Below are 20741 nucleotides of genomic sequence, written 5' to 3'. Positions count from 1 at the left end.
GCCCCTGCCTGCTGCCATATTTTCCTCTTTGTTCTTCCTGTACTATTGCTACTAAATTTTTCATCCCTCGTTTATATCCTTCTTCCTTATTGCTAAAGACCGTCCAAGATTCTCCCAGTAGAGTTACTAAATTTCGGGCGTTTTCTTCTCTAATCTTTTGGAGTTTGCGCTTAATATCCCCTGTGGACTGCCCCAAAAATAAATTAACTAGTTGTTGTATCCCCACCTCAGATGCAGGGTCTAGTGTTGTATAGCGCCGCATTGCATTTCTCAAACGGTCTAGGAACTCTGTGGGGGATTCCGAGGGTCCCTGTTTAATAGCATATAGAGCTGACTAATTTATGGTTTTAGGCATTGCTCTTTCCACTCCCAATACCACCCAGTCTTGATATTTCTTTAGCCTTTGTCTCTCTTCTGGTTGGTTTGGGTTCCAGCCCGGGTGTTGAAGTGGAAAATGTTTTCTTAGATCTACTTGTTGTTGCCTAAAGTGATCTGCTACCAGATTTCCTGCTGTTTTTAGAACTAACTGCTTTTCTGTTTCAGTGAATGCATCTAATAACAATTGAATATCACCCCAGTCTGGGTTATGTTGTTTCATAATGTATCGTAAACGTTTAGCAGTGTTGACTGGGTCATTTCGGTAATCTTCCGCGAGCCTTTCCCATGCTTCTAAATTAAGGGTGGAGAATGGTACCTTAACTAGTACCTTTTCTCCCTCCAATGTTATTGTTTTTCGTAAAGGAGCTTGCAATATTTGTCTTCTGGTTCGAGATGCAACTGGGCTGCTTATGGGGGTTGGAGTGTGTGTTCTTTCTGAAGGAAGAGAAGGGGTAGATGGAACAGTTGGTGTAGGTGGTATAGGTGATGCAGGTGGGGTGTGTAGTGTAGGTGTTGCAGGTGGTGCAGGTGGTGCTGATGCCTCTCCTAAGTTCTCACCCCTTCTTTTTTGCCTTCCTAAGTGAGGACTAAATAGATTGCTTGGATCTTGTTCTTGTTCTTCTAATGCTGTGCGATAAACTTTATCTGCCCTGGTACACTTCTGTCCTATACTACAGGCTGAGCAGCACCGTTTAAATTTCCCCATTTTGCCTCTGTTTTCTTTTTCAAGAGCTAGAACAAGGGGATCAGAGGGGGCTTTGATGCCACAGTCCCTTTGCCAATCAGGGTTATTTCGGAGGGAGAAAAACATATCACAATAAGAAACTTCCTCCCATTTCCCTTCCCTTCGTAAAAATAGCATTAGCTGTAACAAGGTATTATATTCTAAAGTACCTGTAGGAGGCCATCTGGCCCCCTCCTCTAGGCGATAGAGTGGCCACCAATGGGAGCAATATTTGATTAAACTCTTTTTATTTTACACACCCCCTTTGCCTGCTATTTCTTTCCAATGAGCTAAGATGCATCTTAATGGACTGGCCTTGGATACTTCTGTACTTTGTTTTGCTCCCATTATGTCTCTCTAACTTATTTTAATCACGTATGTAACTTGTTGTTTGCCCCTTCCCGTACAAATTATAAATTCTTACGAGTTTAATCCAGACTATTGGGAAAAAGAAAAAAGAAAAAAAAATTTTTTTTTTTTTTTTTTTTTTTTTTTTGTTAGAACTCAGCAGCAGATGCTCTCGATCTTGAGCGGCAGTATCACCGCATAACAAACTCCTAGGAACCAGTGATGCTTGTAAGTGGTGATTACAAGTCCTAACTTGTACTAGCTGCGCTAGTAGCTAGCTGTGTTTAAAGCGATCTTAGAAACCGCGGCTTGTGCACGCCCACTGCCCTATTGGCCAGACGGGGCTTTGAGCACTTTTGTTAGCTCTGAGCTGCGCTCTCGTTGACTAGAGGCAGCCCTTGCTCTGTATGCACGCTGCTTTTCAAGCAGATGTGCCCATCTGTTCTATCAGATAGTGCTGACTGAGAGTTGCCTCACCCCCGCGCTTTCAATATCGCCACGCCGCTCTGCGTTCAGGTATCTTAGCACTGCCGCGCTTCACCCCCGCGTTTTCAATATCGCAACGCCGCGCTGCGTCTAGGTATCTTAGCACTGCCGCGCTTCACCCCCGCGCTTTCAAGATCGCAACGACGCGCCGCGTCCAAGTATCTTAGCACTGCCGTGCTTCACCCTCTTAAACTCACACAGACACTTACACATATGCAAGCACACACGTCCGGACGTAACAAACACACCACACTGAAACTGGGATTTCTCCCTTTCCCCAAGCTGCTCTATCGACCACGGGGAAACCTCCCCCCCCCTCCAGCTGCGCAATCAGGTTTTTTTGGGGGGGTGCAACCTCTCTCCCTCCCCGAGCTGCACAATCAGCCTCGCGGGGGGAGCCTCTCTTCCACTGATCTGCTTGCAAGCCCCTTTGGCAATCTTGCGCGCAAAAACGTCTTAATGCGACTTATCAGTGCCTTTCCTTAACAAGAGAAAAGAATACATACCGCTTTTGATCCGCTTATCGACGGGCTGTAGTCTGCTCTCCGTAGTGTACAGCCGAGGCACAGAGTCCCTCTGGGGAAGTGCTCCGCGGCGCCTGAGGGTGTCTGCCCTCAGCCGGACCTACAGATGAGCAGAGAAGTCCCTTCGTGGTCGCCAAATGAAGCGATACGCGGAATAAATAAATTGACTCCACAACTTAATGTAGTTATGAAGTGGGTATGTATGCCAGCGCCCGGCACAAGTGAGATAGCTCTCCAAAGTCTTGTGCCCCGAGCTGGAGTTTGTCCCACAATTTTATTCACAAAGGTGTTCCATATGCAATACATTATACAACTTTTCTATGCATATTCAACTCCTGGCCCCGCCTGTCTTCGCCTCTCATGCTAAATAGGTCCACGCCCTTCTGGGCATGCGTGGTTTTTTGTGGTGGTCTTTACAGGGGTCGCTGGTGTTCTTCTGAAGCTGAAACCATAGTCTTCTTCTGCATTGAACTTTTGAACTCTTCTCCTCTGCGCATGCGCTTTTGGCTTTCTGCTCTGTTATCTGGGTAGGTTTATCATCCTCGACAGGAGAGCCTCCTTGTCTGAATTCTTTGCATTCCTGGTCTTCTTTGGTATTTGTCTTTTTGCAAGAAGCTTTAAAGAATTTTTTTTTTCTTTATGTCTTTTGCGCTATGGCAGAGGTTTCTTAAAATTCAACACATGATTGTACAAACATGATACATTCATTTTGATACATTCATTTTTGATACATTAATTTTGTTAGCTCAATTGATCTTTGGAAAATCTCTTATTTCAAGGGGCAGAGATACCTCGAGAATTGGACTGGTAAAGGACCGGGCTGGAGCAGCTGCTCTCTCTTTCTCTCTTTCTTTCTCTCTTTCTCTTTCTCTTCTCTCCCTCTCTCTAGGCTTCAGAAGAGGATGGCTGGAACTGCTGCCTGAGAGACTGAATTCAGTGGCGCCGCCAGAGCCCAGCCCAGTCCTGATTCTTCTGCTGTGGGGTGAGCCTCTGCTCGTGAGAACAGTAACTGAACTGGGACGTTACTAACACCTACCTCACTAACAGAGGGACTTTTCACCATCTGCTTGTAAGAGAAGGGTGACCTTTTTGTTCGATGCAGCTGCAGATAGTAATTTGTTTCAAGGAAGTTTGTTTTTTACAGCGGTAATAGGCAACAGGCTGTGAATTGCTGATAACACGCATTCCTAACCTTTCACAGCGGTAGTAGGCAATAGGCTTTGCATTGCTTAACTGATAACACGCGTTTCTAAGATAACACGTATACTTGAGACTGTGAGAATCCCCAGATCAAAGGACACCTGTGAGGAAGACAACCAGCCTTCATCCCACGACCACTAGAAGGCAGAAAACAACCACCTAGCAACAGAATGCGACTGCGCAGAAGAAACGAGTGAACTAAGGAAGAAGATAAAAAGAGCGAACTAGGGGATCACAGGCGCGGCAGTTTGGTGGAGCGGTTGCTCCCCTCTGTCGCCGCAGCACTGCTTTTTGCTTTGCTCTCATATACTCTATTAAATGAATTAAATAAATTCTGTTAATCGGATCAGATGGCCTCTTGTGCTCACTCATAACAATTTGGTGCCGTGACTCGGATTGCGGATTTGGAGGACCCCTCTCTGGGAGAGGCGCCACAACTCCGCTCTTTTGAGCGGACTCAGACTGGGGGTCTTGTCCTCATCCCGACCAACGAACCCAAAAGCCTTGAGGAAAGCAAAGAAAGGGAAGCGGGCCCAAGATACCCCTTAAAATTTGTGCACAAAGTCCGAACGAAGACGCAGGAAGCGTAAGTATAAGGGTTCCGTTCGGGCGGGGTCGGGATCCCGGAGTGTGGCGAGTGTGTGAGTTGCATGAGAGGGGAGCCGGCAGCCGGACTCCCCAAGTGAACACGGACCCTCAGTAGTGCGGTTCCCAAAGCCCGCGAGGGCCTGGGCCACGAACCAGGGGAAGTGATTGTGATTATTTGATTATTTGTGTGTGTTAGAAGGCACTCCGGAGGAATGGGGCAGGGGAAGAGTAAATCCCCCTCCCCAGTGGGGGTAAAACTCCGTTCGATTCCTAAGGACAGTCCCCTGGGATTCATGTTGACCAATTGGGAACACTTCCCAGGAACGAGGGGAAAGGATAAAGCAAAAATGATACATTACTGTATAGAAGTGTGGGGAGGGAAGGAAGTTTCCAAAAATGCATTCTGGCCCCTATTTGGGTCCTCAGAGGAATGGGTTAGACAAGCTCTAAACATCTGGGTGAGCACTAAACAACCCCCTAACCCAGAGGAGAGTGACTATGCTAAGATCTGGGTGAGTCGACCAGATGTGCTTGTGTTCAAACTTTTCGAAAAACCTAAGGGGAAAAGAAAGGGACAACCAGAGGAACTGATAGTAGCCCCACCCCCTTATGTTCCTCCTGTACCACGAGCACCCCCTCTCCCCTCATCGGATGATGAGTCTGACTCAGATTCTGAACAGCCTGGTCCAGTCACCCGGAGCAGGGCAAAAGGCAAACTGTTTCCCCTGAGGGAAATGCCCATGGGAGGGCCACAACCAGGAATAGGATTCATTTCTGTTCCCTTGAGCTCGGGAGATGTGAGAGATTTCAAGAAGGAGATGGGAAACTTATTAGAGGATCCTTTAGGTGTGGCAGAAAGAGTGGATCAATTTTTGGGCCCCAATATATACACTTGGGAAGAACTGCAGTCCATACTGAATATCCTATTTACGGTTGAAGAAAAGAACATGATTAGGGCAGCTGGCATGCGGGTCTGGGATGCCCAGCCGGCACATGCTCAACACCCAGCTGACACTAAGTGGCCTCTTCAAAATCCTAATTGGAATAACCAAGACCAGGATCATAGGGCCAATATGCAGGACTTCCGAACCATATTAATTGATGGTATTCGGGAATCGGTCCCCAGGGGTCAAAATATCAATAAGGCATTCAATGACAGACAGAGGAAAGATGAAACACCCACTGAGTGGCTGGAGAGGCTGCGAAAGAACTTCCAATTATATTCAGGATTAAAACCAAACGATCCAATGGGGCAGGCAATATTAAAAGTGCATTTTGTATCCAAGTCTTGGGACGATATTAGAAAGAAGATACAAAAGATGGAGGATTGGCAGGATAGAGATTTGGCAGAGCTGCTGCGGGAGGCGCAGAAAGTGTACGTCCGGAGAGAGGAAGAGAGTCAGAAGAGGCAAGTTAAAATGATGGTTGCTGCGGTAAGGGAAAGTAGGAGCATAGAGACAGGACAGAAGAAGTTTACTCGAGACAAAGCGGGTAATAAAGAAAAGGGGGGGAACAGAAGAAAAGACTTGTTATTATTGTGGCAAAAAGGGACATTTCAAGAGAGAGTGCAGAGTGCGGCTTAGAGATGAGAAAGAATTCAAGGCCGACTAGGGGGGTCAGGGGCTCTACTTTATGGGGACCTGGAGACATCAAAAAGAGCCCTTGATAAAATTAAAGGTGGGTCCCCAAAGCCAGGAAATAGAATTCTTGGTCGATACAGGGGCGGAAAGATCTACCATTCAATTCCTGCCCCAAGGCTGTACCCTGTCAAAACAGACAGCTATGGTAGTAGGGGCAAAAGGGGAACCATTTGAAGTACAAATTATTAAAGAGGTAATGGTAGAATCAGAAACTAAAATGGGGGTGGGTGACTTCTTATTAGTCCCTGAAACAGATTACAACCTATTGGGGAGAGATTTAATTGTTGAATTGGGAATTCAAATCGAAGTGGTAGAAAAGGAATTGAAAATCAGGCTTTGCCCTCTTCGATTGGAAGATGAAGAGAAAATAAATCCTGAAGTATGGTACAATCCGGGAACCGTGGGCAAATTGAATATGACTCCATTCACAGTAAAGATCAGAAACCCTGAGGTCCCGGTGAGAATAAAACAGTACCCTATTTCACTAGAGGGAAGGAAAGGATTGAAACCCGAAATTGAAAGATTACTAAATAAAGGATTATTGGAACCATGTATGTCGCCTTTTAACACCCCCATACTCCCAGTTAAAAAGGCAGACGGATCCTATCGGCTGGTGCATGACCTTAGGGAAATTAATAAGCGAACCGTGGCTCGGTTCCCAGTAGTGGCAAACCCCTATACCCTTTTGAGTAAATTAGGACCTGAAAACGAGTGGTATAGTGTCATAGACATGAAAGATGCCTTTTGGGCCTGCCCTCTGGACGAATCCAGTCGAGACTATTTTGCCTTTGAATGGGAAGACCCTGACACGGGGAGGCGACAGCAACTCAGGTGGGCGGTATTACCTCAAGGATTTACGGAATCTCCCAATTTATTCGGGCAAGCCCTAGAACAAGTTTTGCAAGATTATAAAACAGACCCAGAGGTAAAGCTAGTTCAGTATGTGGATGATTTGTTAATAGCAGGTAAAGAAGAAGACAAAGTCCGGAAAGAAAGTATCAAACTATTAAATTTCCTGGGACTGAAAGGATTAAAAGTTTCTAAAGCAAAACTACAATTTGTAGAAGAGGAAGTTAGATACCTGGGACATTATTTGAAAAAGGGAGAAAAGAAAATTGATCCAGATAGAGTACAAGCAATCCTATCCCTGCCTTTACCGCAAAATAAACGACAAATTCGTCAGATATTAGGACTTACAGGGTATTGTAGGCAGTGGATTGAAAACTATAGCAGGAAGGCAAGATTTCTGTGTCAAAAACTTACCCAAGATGGGCACCTTAAGTGGACAGAGGAGGAAAAATCTAAATTCCAAGAATTAAAAGAAACTCTGGTCCATGCTCCAGTCCTAAGCCTCCCAGATTTAAAGAGGCCCTTCTTTTTATTTGTCAGTATTACAGATGGGGTAACTTATGGAGTACTTACCCAGGACTGGGCGGGGAAAAAGAAACCTATTGCATATCTATCTAAAATTCTAGACCCTGTAAGTAGGGCATGGCCGGGCTGTTTACAAATAATTACAGGCTGTGCAGAGTTAGTAGAAGAAACAAGGAAGATCACCTTTAATGCCACTCTGAAGGTGTTAACTCCACATAACATACGGAGTGTGATGCAGCAAAAAGCAGACAAATGGATATCTGATGCCAGGCTCCTAAAGTATGAGGGGATTCTATTAGAAACCCCTAATTTCACTTTAGAAACCACCTCATTGCAAAATCCAGCCTCCTTCCTCTTCGGAGAGCCAGAGACTGACCCACTGACTCACGACTGTGTGATCACTATAGAGGAGCAAACTAAAATTAGACCTGACTTGGAAGAAGAGGAGTTAGAGACTGGAGAAAAGCTGTTTGTAGATGGATCATCCAGAATAGTAGAGGGCCAAAGAAAATCAGGGTATGCCATAGTAGGGGGACCTGACCTAGAAGTAATTGAGTCCGGAGCCCTAGACAAAACATGGTCAGCCCAAGCCTGTGAAATATACGTCATCCTAAGAGCCTTGGAATTATTAAAGGGAAAAGAGGGAACCATTTATACAGACTCTAAATATGGGTACGGGGTAGTACATACATTTGGAAAATTATGGGAGGAAAGGGGCCTTGTGAATTCACAAGGAAAGAACCTAGTGCATCAGAGATTAATAGTAGCCCTCCTGAAGGCCTTGAGAGGCCCTGCAAAGATAGCTGTAGTTCATTTAAAAGGGCATCAGCGGGGAATGGATTACCGGAGTAGGGGTAACAACGCGGCAGACCATGAAGCGAAGAAGGCTGCAATTATCGAGGCACTGACCTTGAGCGAGAGAGCCAGGAGGGATCCTACAGATACTCCAGAGAATCCTGGGTTAACCACCCAGGATAAATTTGTATTTACTGTAGAAGAGCGGGAGAAACTTGCAAAATTGGGGATAAAAGAAGAATCGGGGAAGTGGCTGTTAACAGATGGGAGGGAGGTTCTGCCTAGGGCCGTAGCCCAGCAAATGCTTAATAAATTACACCAGAAAACACACTGGGGCGCTCAAGGGCTGGTAGACCACTTTGCCACCCATTATATGACTGTGGGTCTCCATGATCTAACAAAAAGTATTACTAAGGGTTGCCCAACCTGTTTACGTGTAAATAGGAAGAATTTAAGGAAGCCACCCTTGGGAGGGAGACCCGTGGCAAAGAGGCCTTTTACAAATTTACAGGTAGACTTTACAGAGCTTCCCAAAGTGGGGAGGATAAAATATCTTTTAGTTATAATAGATCATCTAACACATTATGTGGAAGCAATCCCCACCGCTAGGGAGACAGCCCGAACGGTGACAAAGGCCCTGCTAGAAGAAATAATACCCAGGTATGGGGTCCCAGAAACAATAGACTCCGATAAAGGCCCCCACTTCACTTCAAAAATAACACAGCTGCTGGCAGAAGCCCTGGGCATAAAATGGGAACAACATACTCCCTGGCACCCCCAGAGTTCCGGGAGGGTGGAAAGAATGAATGGAGAAATTAAGAAACAACTCACTAAATTGGTACTAGAAACTAAGTTATCTTGGATAAAATGTCTGCCACTAGCATTATTAAATATTCGGACTCAACCACGATCAGACATAGGGCTTTCCCCATTTTAAATGTTATATGGGATGCCCTACTCCCTAGAGAAAGTTCAATCTAATCCTAATATCACTGACCAAAGTATTAACAAATATTTAACTGTTTTAATGAAATACAAGAAACAGTTATGGGAAAAGGGGATGTGGGACCAAAGACCACCATTAGATCTTGTATTACACCAGGTACAACCCGGCGACTGGGTTCTCATCCGAAGCTGGAAGGAAGATTCAATCACCCCAAGGTGGGACGGACCGTATCTGGTTTTAATCACCACTGATTCCGCAGTTCGTACGGCAGAAAAGGGATGGACCCATGCTAGCAGAATAAAGGGGCCAGTGGACCCGACTCGATTCCATGCAACTTCCAGAGAGACGAGCTGGAAGACTGATGGGAAGCCGGGAGATTTGAAGCTAACAGTAAAGAGAACCCTCAAGTAATCTTAATGGACACTGCCAGTTCCGGGGACATTTGGGTCGGGAATGACTGGGGATTGCAAACACAACTGATAGGAGAAACAAAACCCCCAGTATACTGTAAGCATTTAGAAGACTTAGCTCAGCAGCCCTATTATCGGCCCATCCGACTCGAAAGGGAGCAGAGACCTTGGGAAGGGGAGGGTCATGCCGAGCATGAAGATATTAAAGTAAAATGTAGCTGGTTAGATTGTGATTGTTTCCCTTTTGCTTGCTTTTCTTGTAAAATTTGTAAAGGGCTGTGGTGGGCTCACTGTAGAAAGGGGAGGGCTCCAAAAAGTGTGTGTCAGCGCTGCTGGCTAGAGCAACGCAAGTTGACCTCTGAAATATTGAATTATAAGGTCGCCACTCGGGAACTGACTAAAGAATCTCCCGAGTGGTGGGAAATTTTTGTGAGGGGATTAAACCCTGAATTCCATTGCTACCACTCCAACGAGCTTTCAAGTCCATTTCTTACGGACATAGTCCAGGTCAAGTGTCGCAGGCTGGTCAAGGGACTTAGGTGCGACACCCCACAATTAAATGAGAAAAATTGGAACTCCCGGAGGTCAAAGTGGGAGAGAGGAAATAATCCCGCCCCTGAAGAATATCTCTGCTGTCAAGAAGATGGCCTACCCTGTAGCTTGTAGCAACCAAGTTGACAGGCGAGACAGAGAGGTAGCTAGTGGGGATGAGGGACCCTCCCAAATCGTAAGAAGAAACACTGACCACCATAGGCACGGGAATGGTGACAATGGAATGAGAAAAAGTAGGAATGTGAAATTGGGTATGATAAGCAGCATCCCCTGCAGTGCATACTACTCAGCCCTAAAGATTCTTACATTTGTGATGATATGCTTTCCTCTCCAAAGTGTTGCTACTGAAACCCATGAACCCTTTAAATGGACATTAAGTAGGTGGGAAAATCATGATACTCATTATGACCTGCAGACTGTGATAACCTCTGGGGCACCAAGCTTTAAAGCTGGAGTATGTAATATGACCAAGAATCCAAGCTGTGGGCGGCTGTTAAATTTGACAAGTTTCTATATGTGCCCTGCTTCAAATTTAGGGAGGTCATATTGTAACCTCCCCGGGCATTACTACTGTGGTTATTGGGGTTGTGAGACAATAGCATCAGCATGGGCCCCGGGAGGAGGGTCGGATAAATACCTAAGGGTGGGATATGGACCAGCTGGATGTGTAAAGCCACAAGAATGGCCATGGACAGGGAAAGATTTACTGGGGAACTGTACTTTCATATACCTCAATGTTACTCATCCAAATGACCCAGGGTGGCTGTTGGGAAAGACATGGGGAATTAGGCATTGGATAGAGGGACACGATTTGGGAAACCTAATACTTATTAAGAAAGAACCTATTCCCTATGACCCTGCACCAATTGGACCCAACAAAGTAATAAGTGACATTAAAACTAAAACAATTAACTACACAGAGACAGAGGTTATTACCAGCCATATTAACATAGATGAGCCAGGTGTTCCTAAACCCGAGCATGCCACCTTGTGGAAAATAATGCAAGCCACATTTGGCGTTTTAAATTATACATACCCGAATCTGACAGAGGGTTGCTGGCTCTGTTACATGATGAATCCACCCTTTTATGAGGCGATAGGATCCTCTGCCAAAACCAGAAGAATTAATGGGACAAATCCAAGAGAATGTCTGTGGAAACAGGGAAAAGATAGCACCCCAGGAATAACCCTAGCACAAGTAAGAGGGAAAGGGAAATGTGTGGGAAAGGTACCCACAATAATGCAACACTTGTGTGAGACGACAATCAGCATCAAGAGAAAAGATAAACTGGCAGAATGGCTCCTGCCAGCGCCCAACACCAAATGGGTATGTAATACACTCGGAACCACCCCTTGCTTATCCATAAGGCTTTTCAATGAAAGTTCAGATTATTGTGTGCAGGTGTTAATTGTCCCTCGCATATCATATCACCCAAAGGAGTATGTACTAGAGCATCAAATAACTCCCGAACACCATCTAGTCAAAAGAGAACCACTCACAGCATTAACAGTAGCAGTCTTACTTAGTGTAGGTGGAGTTGGAGTGGGAACGGGGGTAGCCTCCCTAGTAAATCAACAACAAGGTATGAAAAATTTACGAGTATCCGTAGATGAAGACTTAAGCAGAATCAAAAAGGCCATAGATGGGTTAGTAAAATCAGTCAGATCCCTCTCTGAGGTTGTGTTACAAAATAGACGGGGACTTGATCTATTATTTTTACAACAAGGGGGGCTCTGCGTTGCCTTACGAGAAGAATGTTGCACTTATGCAGACCACACAGGAATTGTGGTTGATACTATGAATTACGCAAACAAATAGAGCAAAGAAAAAAAGAGCAAGAAGCTCAGCAAAACTGGTATGAATCATGGTTTACTCATTCCCCTTGGTTAACAACTCTTTTGTCTACCGTTGCAGGACCGGCAATTCTGCTCATCTTAGTGCTAACTTTCGGACCCTGCATCTTTAATAAGCTTATTGCTATAGTAAAGAGTAGGTTAGAGGCCGCTCATTTAATGATAGTAAGATCAAAATATGAATCACTCACTCAGGTAGAGGCCGAAAACTATCTAGAGCTTAGTAGAAAAGAATTAATGCGGTTCAACGAACAAAAAGAAGGATAAAAGAAAAGGGGGGAAATTGTAAGAGAAGGGTGACTTTTTGTTCGATGCAGCTGCAGATAGTAATTTGTTTCAAGGAAGTTTGTTTTTTACAGCGGTAATAGGCAACAGGCTGTGAATTGCTGATAACACGCATTCCTAACCTTTCACAGCGGTAGTAGGCAATAGGCTTTGCATTGCTTAACTGATAACACGCATTTCTAAGATAACACGTATACTTGAGACTGTGAGAATCCCCAGATCAAAGGACACCTGTGAGGAAGACAACCAGCCTTCATCCCACAACCACTAGAAGGCAGAAAATGACCACCTAGCAACAGAATGCGACTGCGCAGAAGAAACGAGTGAACTAAGGAAGAAGATAAAAAGAGCGAACTAGGGGATCACAGGCGCGGCAGTTTGGCGGAGCGGTTGCTCCCCTCTGTCGCCGCAGCGCTGCTTTTTGCTTTGCTCTCATATACTCTATTAAATGAATTAAATAAATTCTGTTAATCGGATCAGATGGCCTCTTGTGCTCACTCATAACATGCTCAGTTGCCCGGGATCCTGAGCTCGCCTCTCCCTGCTGTGCTCGGAGCTGGGCCGCCGCTACCCCGCCCCCGCCACTTCTTCGGCACTGCTCCGAGCTTTAGCTACACTGTAGCCCCATACCTCCCGCCTGCTGAGACATCCCACGGTTCCACCTACAGCAGTGGATCTTCTGATACCTCTCATTCACCTCCCCGGGATTTTTGCTCATTCCTGCTGTTCCAGCTTGCTGCTTCCGAGAGTCCTGATGGGGCACCAGGATCGACTGCCCCAGAGGTTTATGAAACAAGCCTCTCTTCTATCCCTTCCCATCTTGGTCAAGCCGCCATTACCACGTGCTCCCCGAGATCACCCCAGAGCACCCCCTGCAGCCGCAGTGGAATCATCGCACCTGCCCTGCCAACCGGGATCCACCAGCACCCCTGCCGGCTGTGACCATCACTACACTAAAGGGGAAAGTGCCTGTGGCCAAGAAGGCTGATACTGGGTTTCTGATTCTATTTGTTGCAACTGCCATAGGTATTGTTGTTTGTTTGCTTTGTTATACAGACTAGTAAAGAACTGTTATTCCTATCCTCATTTCTTTGCCTGAAAGCCCCTTAATTTCAAAATTAATCTCCTTAATTTCAAAATTATAGTATTTTGGAGGGAAGGGGAATACATATTCCATTCCAAGGGTGGTTCCAGCCTTCCTTAGAAGACACCTGTCTTTCAAACCAAGACAGAAACACATTAAAGAAAAAAAAAAGAAGGTTGCTCAAACTGAGGTGCATATGTCAGTATTCATCATGAGAGTCAACTTTGAATAGGGTAGTCTGGTGTATAGACCTGAGTAACAGTGCAACACCAAAAAGCATGCAGATGTTAAAATAAAGGATTTTTATTCAATGGAGTGACTTTCACAAGTAAATTTAAGGATTATTTGGAGAAAAAGGCACCAAAATATATAGGTATTTAAATTGTCAGAATACGAAAACCATTTACATTTTTTGCTCAACTGAAGTTATGTAAATCGTGACAATGATTAAGAGGGATGTGCAACAGAAAGCAGTAATTAACATCCAGGTGGAATCTTTGTTACATATATACCAGTTTATTGATACCAGTGGGACCTCAGCTACATTGTTGCACATATACTGCTGCTATACTCCAAATCTGGAAGAGGAACTGAGGAATTCAGAGCAGTAAACTAGTAATATGGGAAAAGTAAAGCCTGAAAAGAATGCTTAGAAGCTTGATAACTTTTCCCAGGCTGTCAATCCTTAAAATCACAGAATGGTTGAGTCTGGAACCTAGTCCACACCTTCCCCCCGCCATCCTCAGCAGGGTCATCTGGAGCCAGTTGTTCAGGACCATGTCCAGACAGTTCTTCAAGGAGGGAGACTCCACAACATCTCTGGGCAAAATGTTGCAGCACTCAGTCACCTTCACAGTAAAAAAAATTAGTTTTCTGATGTTGAAATGGAAACTCCTATGTTTTAGCTTGTGCCCATTGACTCTCTACCTGTCACTAGGCACTACAAAGAAGAGCATGTTTCCCTCTTCTTCGTTCCTTCCCATCAGGTATTTGTATGCATTTATGAGAACCTCTCTGAGTCTTCTCCAGGCTAAACACTCCCAGCTCTCTTAGTGTGACCACCTACACCTGACCCCTGGTAATATGGTTAACATAACTAATGGCATTAGGCAAATAGCCATTCTCTGTGACTCAACTGGGCACATATCAGCCTCATTTTCTCTCATCAGGCCTTGAAGGTCTTGTGCACTAGGCAAACTTCTCCCCTTTCCTATCAGTCTCTAGGTTCCCGGGTACCAGGCTAGCTACTCTCCTCCTTACTGGCCTTGAAGGTCCCAGGTATCTGGCCAATCAGGTGATTGTGACCCTGATACAGAACAGGGAAGCTTAGCAGCACACATAGCACTGCCTATAAAATCAAGCAGTTAAGTCTTAAGTGGGACTTGGACTGAAACAGCTGCTGGACAGCAAAACTTGTGATCCTCCAGTGATCAGGGATGCCTCCAACATCATCTGCTTCTACTGAGGATTTAGTCACTCAAATTCTTTTATATCTTTCAAGCCTAGATTATGATTGTTATATTGATATGGAAAGTCATATATTAAGATTTGACCTGACATGCAGAGGATCCAGGTGATTAGAAGCCATAAGCTAAGCTATGCCTTGAAATTCTGTGCTATGCTACTTATAGAATTGTGCTATACTGATTCTGCTTATTAAAACACCTGTTCCACTCTGAACAAACCATTCTATTCTGATCATAAAAGGGCAGTAAAAAAAAAAACAACTTTAATTGTAACTACAACTTAGTTTCATCATTCTGCCAAGGATTTCCAAAAGAACCGGTCTGTCCCCATAAAGCCAGGTGACAGCCTTTCCTCATAAGAGAGGTGCTCCAATCCTTTAATCATTTTTGTGATTCTTCACTGTTCTCTCTCCATAATGTCCATTACTCTTGTACTGGAGGGCCCAGAACAGGACATGGTACTTTAGATGCAGCCTCACCAGTGCTGAGTAAAGGGGAAGGAGCACCTTCCTTGACTTTCTGGCAATGACAGCCCAATGCAGCACAGGGTGCTGTTAGCCTTCTTTGACACAAGGACACATTGCTGGTTCATGTTTAGCTTGGTGTCCACTAGGACGCTACAAACATACAGTCCTTTGCCACAAAGCTGCTTTCCAGTTGGTGAGCACCCATCATGTACTGGAGCATGCAGGTTTTTTTTCCCAGGTGTGGGACTTGGCACTTTCCCTTGTTAAAATTAATGAGGTTCCTGTCAGTCCATTTCTCCAGCCTGTCAAGATACCTCGCGATGGCAGCACAACCCTCTGGTGTATCAGCCATTCCTACCAGTTTTGCATCATCTATGCACTTGCTGAAGATGCACTCTTTCCCACTGTCCAGACGTGTCGACAACTTGGTGTCAAAAATATGTTTTGGGCTATTCCTATAATATTTTTTCCTCCTATAATCAGATTTCAGTATTCAAACTCAAGCTTGGTAACTTATCTTAAACAACAGAAAATAATTAAGTGTTCATTGATTAGAATGAAATACTTTATGTGCCTCAAGGAAATTCACAAAACTGCTATTATTCCCTTCACTGCTCATCATGTCTAGTTTTGGATAAATTCTACTTTTTTTTTTTTTTTAACTTAGTGAGTAAAATAAAATTCCAATTCTAGTTAAGCCCATTAATTCAAAACAGTCAAATCTATGAGCTAAATACTGACAAACACTTCTACTGTTCCTTGTTGCTTAACTACTGATTACAGTGTGAGCTAGTGTGTTCTGGAAATAAGATGCTTCCTCACAGACTTGCATAAACCCCTGAGGAGGAATTTTCCTTTTTTTGGTGAAATACAATTTAAGCATTATGCTTTACCTCAGTGAAATTCCATCTTACTTACATTCATACTTACATGGGGGGAAAAAATTGACTTAGCAAGCAAACTTATTTCATAGGGGAAAATATTATACCAGCACACATGGCCCAACTTTAAAATACTAAGCCTTTTTAAATTAAAATACTGGAGAAACTGCTTCTTTGCAGTCTGAAGTCACATCACTACATTTTGCTCATGAGAATAAAATTTAAAGTCATGAGATGCACATAAAGGATTTATTTTAAATGTTTTAAGGATAGAGTTACATCATAATTATAAAAAATACTTACAGAATTAAGTAACAGATTTAAAGTGTTCATACTTCTAAATGCAAAGAAAATAAAAGTAATGAAACCAAGCTTTAAAGATGAACTCACTACCTAATTTTAAAACGTGAACACAAAGACCTTTGAACTATACACATACCAAGAACCATCCAAATTGCACTAATGATATAAAATACAAAATGCACAACATTTTCAAGGAACCAGAAACTGTGTTTTACCCTAATTATTTTTCCCTGAAACAGCTGTATTTTATTCTATTTGAAGATGAATCCTCCATTATAAAGAATTAATTTAAAGAAAATTGTAATAAATAGGATTTTTCCCAAAGTATTTCAGTCTTTATGTAGTCCCACTTAGTTTAGGGTTTGGCATTCAAAAGAAAAAAAAATCATTGTTTTACTTATCAGTTATGATTTTATTTATTCTTGAACAGAATACATGGTCCCTTCAAATGCTGTATGACATACAACTGGAAAATTACCTTTCGTTGGAACTATGTTTGTCTCACCAGTGCATTTAATCCTATTAACAACCATTCAAACAGCACAATAAGGAAATTCACAAAAAACTGAACACAAAATAAAAACATAACAAACCCCAAACCTAAACATTATAACATGCAGCTTCCATTTGTTACATTGAATGTTCTAACCTTCTAAGCATGCAAAAAAGGATGGTCTGCATTTAAGGTGTTTTTTTTGTTGTTTTTTTTTTTTTTTCCTTTTTAAAAGTTTTCCATGGCAGCTTGACATCATGCACATACAATATACAACAATACTACAGCAGGTAAATGAGAGGCCAATAATTTTTATACAAAGACCCATGGCTTGTGTCATCACAAGACCTATGATATATTTGGAAAGTGATGTTGAACCCCTAGAACAAGGGACCAACATGTAGTTACTAGGGTAATGCAAGCACTGCATGCAGATCTGAAACATGAGCCTAAAGTAAACCCAAAACAGATGGCAGGGAGTGGAATAAGTCTCAAGTCTCAAAAAGGTCGTTTAAGCTATTAAAAAAACCAACCACAAAACCAAAACTACCCTTCCACACACACCTTAAGAAAAAAAAAAGATGAAAAGAAAAATCCCATGCAACAGACAATGGGGACATCTAAAAACAACCATAAAATTTGACAGTATATACTGTATAGATTATATTCTAATTAGCAAAATATGTGGTGTATTAGAGTGGCTTACATAAAACTTCACAAATGCAAGCCAAATGCTAAAAATGTTCCAGTAGAGCTAAACCTCAAATAGTTCAAAACAAACCTTGTTGTTACATCCTTAGATGTAAAGCCCAAAATTCATTGTACTAAGTTATTAGTGTATTTTGTGTGTAATCAATACACTCATTCTTGTGCCACAAATATCAACTTGAGCTCATGGAGCCAGGCTCAGCTTTGAGATTTACATGCAGGACTCTTAAGAGTCAATAGGAAGCACATAACAGATCTGCAGGATGAAAGCACTGTGTTGCAAATCTGTTCATTTTGTTCAAAACACAATGAAAATTTACTGACTCAGATACTTGGTGCTTAAAGACTGGATTGAGAAGTTGTGAACTGAAAGACAGTAGCCTGCCTTTGCTTGCCCATGTTGAAATACAGGACATAATGCAATGTAGTAGCAAGAGACAAAGAATTGATACCATATTTATACAGTATTACCATTTAACAGCATAATGAGGCACAAGCCTTAAGGCTAAAGCATGAAATCAGGCAAAAAAAAAAAAAAAAAAAAAAGACAGAAAAGACTTAAGCCACTGAGTCTTTGCTATTAAGAATACCCACAATAGAGGTCAGACCCCTGATCTCTGATTAGCAGTATCTCTGCTGCATCCTTCCACTAACATCATAAGGTTGGATATCTATGTATTCCTTCTTTCCATCAATAGCATTGACTGTATTCACATTCTTCACATACTGTATTTCTGTGAAGCAGTGGTTTGAAGCCTGTAGAACTCTGCTTCAACATGAAAATTTTGTTTCTATGCTGATCCTCATTACAAATATGATGGTTTTAAAAGTTGCTATTCTTAAAAAAACCCAAATACCCTAACCTTGATTTACACCTATCTTGCAAGATTTAAACTGTGAAAGAATTCTGCTGTTGTGGGCTGTTATTTGCATCCACAATCTAATTCAGATGACTGAACCACTGACACAGCCTATAGCTCCCATTAGGTAGTACACCACTGGCATGCATAACTCTAGTGTCCACAGAATGAAATTCATGTTAATGGCATACCTCAAAGCAAGTACACCACAAAAGGCAACAACAGGTTTAAACTGTAGATTTGTTTGGACACTCCTTATGCAGAAAAGCCAAAAATAGAATACATTGAAATTATGCCTTCTTGAACCAAAATGGCTAAAAACATTAGCAAATCCTAGCACAAAACAAAGCAAAGGAATACAGCAGACTGAGGAGAAGGCAACAAATTCTTCTCCTTCTCTAAAGGAGGTCCTCAGTGTAAAAGCACCTCCCTCCCACATAAGCTTGTATTTACTGTGTAAAAGATTAACTAATACTATGTTTCTAAGTCCACACACAAACATCCAGGTTGCTAGGTTCTGATATTAAATGAGAGACTACTGGTTGCCAATGTGTAGTCCAAAGTCTGCATAAGTAGCATTATATACTGTTAAACTTGTGGCACCAAGCACTTGTATTCTGCTATGAAATGTGTATAACAGAACACAATATTTAGGATTAATGGCAGCTTTGTTGTGTGTATTTTACTGGTTCCTACAACTTGTAAACACAGGCCCTTAACTTTCATTTTCTAATTAACTGGATATACAGATTAAATATAGTTTTATAGTTTAAAGCCTTTTCACTGAAAGGTGCATAAGTCAAACACTTGATATCCTACTGCCCTGTGACTAGTAAAAAACACACAAGCATTTAATAACTTAATTTGAAACAAAGAGTAGAAATAGTAAATTGATGTTACGTGGGTTAGACACTCCTTACTGCTGCACAAACCGGTTAAATCTTTCAGAAAAGTCACCTCTGTCCCAACCCAGAAAACAAGGACTGCCAGTAGCCAAGAAATTAAATTTAATGTTGCAAAAGAAGGCATATGGAAAATAGCAAACTACACTTGCATGTGGCAGTTGAACAGGTGATGCAAGGTTGAAGAAAAAGTTAATCTAAGAAAAAATCTAGATTACAATACTAGATTGACTTCACACAGCTTGAAATTGCAGCTGTTCTTTGCTTTTAACTCCCTACCACCCAAATATATTGATTTCCTTCAAGAAAAGGAGCTCTCTTACACAAGATGTGTCATATTCACATAAATTTGTATTATTCAGAACAAAACAGTTGCTGGCAGAGATTGTGGGTTCGCAGGGACAGTTAAATTTTCATTCAACTGAAAAACAGTCAAGTCTGTGTCTACAAATTTTACATTTAATAGTTCCACAAATTTGGCAAAAGTTCATGATGACGTCTAGGATGTCTTCACCAAATCGTAGACATAAATATGGAAATCATCATCAAACTTGATGAAATAGACAGATGGTTTGGCTTCAACTTGATGAATGACCATGCCAGTCCGTTTTGAGCCATCTTCTTTGGCATATTCCACTTGTTTGCCTACCAGGCTGTCTACAACTTCACCTGGTTCTCGTTCTGCAGGAGGTGAATCATCTGTAATATGAAAATACATTGTACTTTTGTAGACATTTATGGATTTTTTCCAATATACAAAACTGCAGACTTCTCTATAAGTTAAGAAAGTCACAAGTTCAAGTTGTCTAAAGTTGTTTAGACAAGAACCTATTGTCATGCTTCTAGAGTAGTCACAGATTTTATTTTTTTAAGTAATATCGTCTTCACTTTTATGAATTAAAAATTAGCACTTCAATTGTTTAGAAAAGTAAATATTTTGATATGAAGGTTTACACACCAATTACAAAAAATGTTTGTAGATAATTGAATTTGAGCCCCCAGCAGAACAAGGCACTAAGTATATTTAACAGAAAGGCAGGTGTACTAGAACTCATTATCCAAAATGTCAATGCAAATGTCATTGCAACAAAATCACATCTTCCAAGCTAAGTGTAACCTCTTTAATCAATAATGCTGTAGAAAGGAGCTTTCAATTTTACACTAGAATGGATACTGTCGAGAAGTTTAATCTTATTATTTGCTTTTGAAGCAAAATCTACCCAGAAGTATCCTTAAATACACAATTCACATTGTCTGTAAAGGACCCAAATTCAGGGAAGATAGCTCAGAGTGTCTTAGAAACAGAGGTAAGGAATCATAGAATATCCTGATCTGGAAGGGACCCACAATAAATAGGAAAAAAGAACACATTAAAAATTTAAATATGAAAAGCAAGGGTCTTTTAACTTATTTTTCTAAGAAAGAAGAAAGCAGAGCAGAATTTTAAAAGTAATTACAAGGTATTTCAGAGTG

General features: G+C 42.2%; 1 protein-coding gene and 2 long non-coding RNA genes across 7 annotated transcripts in view; 1 reads left to right on the top strand and 2 right to left on the bottom strand.

Annotated features, from left to right (window-relative positions):
* LOC146763045 (uncharacterized) overlaps positions 1–20741 on the bottom strand; it is a 107309-nt gene that overhangs the window by 18563 nt on the left and 68005 nt on the right. The gene's annotated exons all lie outside the window — the stretch shown is intronic.
* LOC146763046 (uncharacterized) lies at positions 3846–12580 on the top strand. Its single transcript, XR_014952632.1, has 2 exons — positions 3846–4246; positions 9160–12580. It is a non-coding gene; the product is annotated as an uncharacterized LOC146763046 (long non-coding RNA).
* The window catches only part of LOC146763044 (spindlin-Z-like), a 159278-nt gene continuing 154774 nt past the window's right edge, over positions 16238–20741 (bottom strand). For 4 of the 5 annotated variants that reach the window (XM_085571200.1, XM_085571198.1, XM_085571199.1 and 1 more), the window contains one exon: positions 19429–19967. In XM_085571200.1, the coding sequence (XP_085427326.1) occupies positions 19768–19967 (200 nt within the window). In that variant the 3' untranslated portion in view covers positions 19429–19767. Of the gene's footprint in view, positions 19968–20741 lie in introns of all 5 variants that reach the window. The other variant, XM_085571197.1, reaches the window with a different exon arrangement.

The sequence above is a fragment of the Lonchura striata genome, chromosome W (assembly GCF_050655825.1).
Source record: "Lonchura striata isolate lonStrDom1 chromosome W, ASM5065582v1, whole genome shotgun sequence".
In the NCBI taxonomy this organism is placed as follows: domain Eukaryota; kingdom Metazoa; phylum Chordata; class Aves; order Passeriformes; family Estrildidae; genus Lonchura; species Lonchura striata.
This window is presented reverse-complemented; position numbering and strand designations above follow the sequence as displayed.